The sequence below is a fragment of the Pelmatolapia mariae genome, linkage group LG4, assembly GCF_036321145.2.
Source record: "Pelmatolapia mariae isolate MD_Pm_ZW linkage group LG4, Pm_UMD_F_2, whole genome shotgun sequence".
Taxonomy (NCBI): Eukaryota; Metazoa; Chordata; class Actinopteri; order Cichliformes; family Cichlidae; genus Pelmatolapia; species Pelmatolapia mariae.
In genome coordinates, this window is record NC_086230.1 from 23,236,111 (window position 1) to 23,242,767 (window position 6,657).

General features: G+C 38.0%; 1 protein-coding gene across 1 annotated transcript; it reads left to right on the forward strand.

Annotated features, from left to right (window-relative positions):
- The first annotated feature begins 307 nt into the window (after positions 1-307).
- pmp22a (peripheral myelin protein 22a) lies at positions 308-2,958 on the forward strand. Its single transcript, XM_063470688.1, has 5 exons — positions 308-438; positions 1,183-1,277; positions 1,449-1,542; positions 1,651-1,791; positions 1,917-2,958. The coding sequence occupies exons 2-5, from the start codon at positions 1,200-1,202 to the stop codon at positions 2,072-2,074; spliced, it is 471 nt and encodes a 156-aa protein (XP_063326758.1). The 5' UTR covers positions 308-438; positions 1,183-1,199; the 3' UTR covers positions 2,075-2,958.
- The last annotated feature ends 3,699 nt before the right edge of the window (positions 2,959-6,657 follow it).

Below are 6,657 nucleotides of genomic sequence, written 5' to 3' on the forward strand. Positions count from 1 at the left end.
TCTGGATGTAATGAATGACTCATTAGATCATAAACCAACTCTACATAGTTTTATATCGACAGGTTATGTTAATGTTTTGGAAAGTGTGGAATTCTGTTTGTGTGTCTGTGGAAGGCTTTAGGTTTGCACAGCAGTGCCACAGGTTATACTACAGTCCTGTAGATTTCACTTTAGTTGATGGGCCTCCACGGGAGGAAAGAGAAAGAGAGAGAGAGACAGAGGGGGAAAAAGAAAGGAGTAGGCCTCTGGTGACGTGCAGGGCCTGCAGGGCGGTGTTCAGGCGGAGAAAGACACAGACTGGGGTGTGTGAGCTACATCTGGAATAGTATCTAGAGAGAGTCGCGAAGCAGAAGCAAGGTGATACTTTCCCAGCTCTTCTCTTCAGCTCGATCCGTTAAACGGAGAAAAAACTCCAACAACTTTTGATTTGCCTTTTTTGTAAGTGGGATTAATATATTTGCTTTTTCCATGCTCTTGTTATAGTCAGTGATCTCATTTTTTTTCCATTGAGTTTTACCCTCATACAGCAGGACTTCTCCCCGGGACTTAAAATCGACCATGGATTTTACTTTTATGACGCAAAACCCGTTAAACCGTTTGAAGCTGTGACTTTGCCTGAGTCTCGCTCGTCTCTCCCAGTTTTAAAGTTAGGTGCTTTGTACTTGAGATTACCAAACAGGGAAAGTTGTGGCTCGCGCATGGCGGTACTTTGCTGGAATGTTTTTCATAGAGATGGGTTGAGTTTGTTTCCCAGCAGCGTGCTCCCGATTAGTCGAGAAACCGTCTCCCTTTCTCACACCGACAGCTGATTCATGGTCAGGTTTTTATCCAAAGATTTTTTTTAAGCAAACCCATATTGCTTTAATCAGTTAGTTAAGTCGTTTGGGTATTTAAATAGATCGAAAGTTCAATACTTTGATTCACCTTGACAAAAATATATTCATTTGTGAAGCTCGACGTTAAAATCGACATTAACTATTAACTTCGGGAAATAGTCACTGGTCCTCCCTTCTTCGCCCTGTGTTTGAATGTAAGGGAATACTTTCACATTGAGGTAAACATTGCGGTCGATGCATAAGTGAGGTAATGCCGCCCTCTGGCGTGGAGATAGGCTAGTGAACACACCTAGAAGAGAGTTGGTGTAATGGCAAATTCACGTGAAATGTCTTCTCTTTTCTGCAGACCTACTTGAAAAAAAAATGCTGCTCATCCTGCTTGGAGTGCTTATCTTGCACGTAATCATTCTCATTCTCCTCATCGTGTCGACAGCTGCCAGTGTAAGTTCTGTGAGACCTTTTGTCAACTTTTAAATTGCGAAAAATACAGAATGGAGCATGGGGATGTGATCTGAATAGACAAGTTGTTTCAGTGATTGATTGCTTTGTAATATTGCTACTGGATGTACAGCAGTAACAGGTTAAATGGTTCTGTGTTGTTGTGTTTATCAGGCCTGGTCTGTAGCTAACAACAGTGGCAAAGATCTATGGTACAAATGCTCAACAAACAATGGAGGTTACCATTGCCAACCATCCAGCAATGAAGGTTTGTTCATGTTTATAGAAAAACAAACAAAATGCAGTGTGCTTTGTTACTGAAAAGTGATGCACAAATTAAATTTCATGCCATTCATCTCTTCTGTCTGTCTCCTAGACTGGATCCAAGCAGTGCAAGCTCTCATGATCCTGTCAGTGCTCTTCTGCTTCTTCTCCCTCATTGCGTTTTTATATCAGCTGTTCAGACTAGTCAAGGGCGGACGCTTCTTCTTCACTGCCATCTTCCAGATCTTAGCAAGTGAGTATGACTTCATCACATGCTGACGGTCACACCCCGAGAAGAAACGGGTGGAGTGGTGAGATCATCTACATTCACGCCAATTTCCTTCAGATTCCCCTCACCTCTCTTCTCATCTTTCCTAGGTGTGTTTGTGATGTGCGGGGCGATCATCTACACTGTGATGTGTCCAGATGATGGCACCCATCCAAACTTCGGGTATGCGTACGTGCTGGCTTGGGTGGCTTTCCCTCTGTGTCTCATCAGTGGCCTAATTTATATTGTCCTGAGGAAGAAAGAATGAAAGAATCAGGGGAGGAGAAATAAGGAAGGGTAGTTAGGAGGCCCTTTACTACAACAGCGCACTGTGCTTACTACCCACAGACCATAGACTGACATCCCAACAAAAGTGCATGTGTCACCAACACAAAATATTTTTTTTTGTTGCTGTATTTCAGTATCCATTATTTCTCTGAAAACATCACATCTGTTTTTTTTTTTATTTCAACACCACACCTGTGTTATCAGTGTGTGTTTGGAAATGCATTGGTGACATATTGATTTTTGATGCATGCTGGCACTTGATTTCAACAAATCCATCAACGGTGATGAGATGAATAACATTGCATTGCTTCAGTACAAAGATGTACATAGTGTCTGTGGTTTTTAGACATATTTATAACATTTTTTCATACATTGTGTACATAATGTCGTCAAGTTAACATTGTCATGCTCAATTATGTGATAGAGTTTGTGTCTTTCACAAGTCATGCAGCTGTGCCAAAGAGATGTCGCTTCAAAAGCCAGAATATCAAGCTTCTTATTTTTTTTAACATTGTTTTTTATGTTTTAACTGTCAGATGCTTTGATCCATGTGCCTTACTTAATCTGTTTAATTCTTGAAGGAAGTAAGAAAACCCTCAAAATTGAAAATAAGTGTTAATACTCATGAAGTTTTGTTTCCTGACTTATCATTGTACTTGATATACCAAATAAAAATGTTTTGCATTTTGTAACCTAGTTTTAAAAATGGTGCTTTTTTTTATTTTCTTTTTTTTTATTACTATCCTTGAACTGTATAGCCTACTTTGTGTTGCAAGTGTGTCATGTCCTGTGATTAATTTGCTTTTGTACAAACTCGAGTTTGCCTTTGTTTGTCAGTATTCTAAATAAACCTTTTGAAAATAATTCTGCTTGTTGCTGAAAGGTTTAATCATGTGCACGCTTCACAGAAGTCCGTAGGATGGGCTATCTGCACTCTTTTAGTAGGATAGGGCATACTAGGAAATGGCACAATTGTTTCTTTACACCATATTTTTTGTACCTCTTGGTGGTGCTATGACACACAAAACACTTTCGAGACATGTGTGTTTGCCTGCGAATGCCTGCGAATAAGAGTGTTCGCCATAGCCACAAACTACCGTGATAAATACTTTCACTATGTAAGCATGGTGCTACATTATATTTACATGGTGTGTGGCATCTTAGAAGAAGAATGGTGCAGATTAAACAATCATGTAAATCAAAGGTTTTGAAAAGTCTCTCTCTTGTTCATCCACAGAGTTGGAAGTAAATGGAGGTAAACTGCTGATCTGCAGTTTTTCATGTAGCTTTCATTTAATTTCCATTGATTGTCAAGTATGGATGAAATGAGAACAAACAATTTTATGAATGCAAATAGCTCCACCTGGCTACATTTCGAGGACGTGCTTATCAACTTCTGGAAACTTGGCACCATATGCAGACATTATTTCAGCAAAACAGCATAAATCAAAGATCCCACTAAAACGCGGTTAAGGAAAAAATGTCTCAACAGCATCTCTGAGGGTAAACCAAAATAAAAAAAGGGGGAAAATACAAGAAAAATGTAATAGTGCAAAGTGCCTCAGAAAAAGACATTGATCTGTTTAGAATTTGCTTAGACAGTTTCTCCCCAGCATCCTTTCTATTTAATGTGACATATTGAAAGCATACTAGCAGATTTACATATGCTATATCTTTTTTTTTTTTTAATTCAATTTGGCTAAGAATAAGTTTAAGATTCTTTTTACTTATTAACATGATTTGACCATGTCAAATGATCAGTTATGATTTAATTTACTTTTGTTTGTTTGGGCAACACATTGCTTTATGATTAGTATTTTATTGTAGTCCTTATGAGCTGATAAGATAACATTACACTCTGATGACACTGAGGCACATAAAACAATTAAACAGCAATATATTTTTTGCTAACGATAAACAATTGTAATAAATATTTTATTACTGATCAGTGATTCTGTTGTAGATTATTAAATACATACGGAGTTAATCTCATGATGGATGTATTTTACCCCCAATGCTGCTTTTTTCATCTTCTTTCAGCTGGTTGCTTCAAGGGGTCACCACACTAACTGCCTGGCTCCATCTCACCCTGTCTTTACTGTCCACTGCATGTCTCCCCTTACTTTTTATGAATCTTTTCTGCGGTCTTCCTCTTTTCCTGGTGTCTGACAGCTCCATCTTTAGCATCCTTTGTCCGATATAGCCACCATCCCTCTTCTGCACATGTCCAAACCATCTCAGCCTTGCCTCTCTAATTTTGTCTCGACATTTGTTTTTAAATTGTATGCTAACACAAAACTAAAGAGTACCAAAGCTTAATGAATCATTTTACCACAAAAACAAGTCTGAAGGAGCAAAAATAAAGGACCCAACAAACAAAGTGTGTTGCAGTCACCATCTAGTGGAATCATAAGCAGTGGTCAGAACATTTTTCTTTTTCCATGATGATTAATTGTCTGGGTGCTTAACTGCTTTGTGTAAAATAAATAACAGAAAAAAGTTGACTGTCTCAAGGATGGTCAGAATATTCCCAGGTTTTGTAAGGTTGATCAGATTAAAAAAAATACCACTACTTCTAAATAAATCTTGACATATTTAATCATTCTTGCTGGTGGTCTTCAGTTATTTCATATCAACATATGATGCAAAAGTGTCCATGTCTACCTATGGACATGCATTGTCCATAGGTAGACATAGCAATAGAGCTGTGTATGACAGAACCTGTCACAAATGTAACATGGTCAAAAAAGAGAAAGCTGTCAGCAGATAATGATGCTATGCCACTAGGTGGTGACTGCAACACACTTTTGTTGTCCATTAGGTCATGGGTGTTAAATGTGCAGAGGGTAAAAAGTGTCTCAGTGAACTCATAAATAGCTTCTTCTTGTTTTTGTTTTTTTTATTTATTTAGGACAGTGCATGTTAATGAACATACATGTAAAAAAGAAATTACATGAATGTGAACATACCAGATTATAGCCAAAGGCTAATTTCCATCTGTTGTCCAAAAAAACATATTAAAAAATGGACATGATAATTCATAAAAAGATTCATAATTCATGCATAATAAGAACTCCATCACCAAACTCACACATACATACCATTCTATTCCCAAGTAAAACATTAAAACTATACAACTTATACATGATCACACACTTGATTTGTCCATGACCAATTTTTAACATGTACCTTAAACAATTTGAATGTAGAGCATTCTCTAATGGATTGAGGAAGACTGTTCCACCAAAGGCCACCCTGGACAGAGAGGATGTTCTGCCCAAATGCTGTCCGTCTGTGGGGTATAAACAAGTCTCCACGGGTTGTGGCTCGAGTGGTCCTGTCTAAGCTTTCTTTACGCCTAATGAACTCCTTTAGTGGTGGCGGAGCAAGGGAGTGTAAGACTTTATATATCAAGCACACTCTTTTAAGTTTCACTAAATTATTGAAATTTAGTGAAACTTAAAAGAGTGTGCTTCTTCATCATCATCTAATAAGATGCACAGCCATTTCTGCTGTGAGGACACAGTAAGTGTAAATATGTGGAAATTCAAATTTTTTTTTCTATTCAAAGTTGTAACATATGGAGCTTTTGTGCTTTTGTAGCTTCACTGTGACATACTGTTGAAATTGCAAGTGTTGAGAGAACTCAGGGTGTTAATTGTCTGCTTTGCAAATGAGAGGTTCAATACACACATTTGGAACATTTTCAGTACATATGTATTTCCAACAAATGACAGACGATGAATTTGGAGGTGTTGGATTACAAATAGTTTAATGTCCCTGGTGTAGGATAATCCAGATTTCTTTTTATGGCTTTCAGAAAATAACAAAGCTATAGCTGGAAGTTCATACATTGTTTTATACATACGATATAGGTTATATTACTGGCTTTTCAAATCATGAAGAAGACATACATCTCCACTCTGTTTCCTGTTTAAAGCATATGTACTGGGGTAATATGACGCTAATCTTCTCTCGTGCTTGCTCTCAGAAGTTGCCACCGCAGCGTATTGAGACAGGCTCCTGTCTTTGATCTAGAAGAGTCTATAGATATCTTGCACTTCACATCAGTTTATGGGTGAAAGCTCTAAATTGCATAAAACTACAGTGTGCAGATGGTGTTTATACAAAATGATTGCTGAACTTCCTGACAGCCACTTTCCTCCGACTAATGTGGTTGATCGTCGCTGTCTATTTGTCTTTTTTTTTTCATCAGCATTTACAGGAGAAGTGAACGCTTTATGTCATGTTACTTCTGACATGAATCACAACATCTCCAAGCTCCAGACGTTTTCAAAGATAACTTCGGTAACCGAGAAAGATAACTGCAAAGCTGCTTCCAAGACATCAATTTGCAGTTATCATGAATTCATTACCCAGCACTATCTCTGCAGACACTTGTATGCGCGTGTGCTCCTTCAGTAATAAATGCAGGTTAATTCACAACACACAAAACGTGTCACGTTCAACACACAATGCATGCGTTTTATACCAAGACTTATTATGCTTACTAAACGTGTAAAAACATCTAGACGGAAGATTGAAAACTTCTTCTCAGGTTTT

Bases quoted from the DNA above. Each gene is read 5' to 3' on its own strand.
- pmp22a (XM_063470688.1), top strand. From the start codon at position 1,200: ATGCTGCTCATCCTGCTTGGAGTGCTTATCTTGCACGTAATCATTCTC. The intron at 1,278-1,448 runs GTAAGTTCTGTG...TGTGTTTATCAG, and splicing joins TCGTGTCGACAGCTGCCAGT to GCCTGGTCTGTAGCTAACAA. The intron at 1,792-1,916 runs GTGAGTATGACT...CATCTTTCCTAG, and splicing joins CATCTTCCAGATCTTAGCAA to GTGTGTTTGTGATGTGCGGG.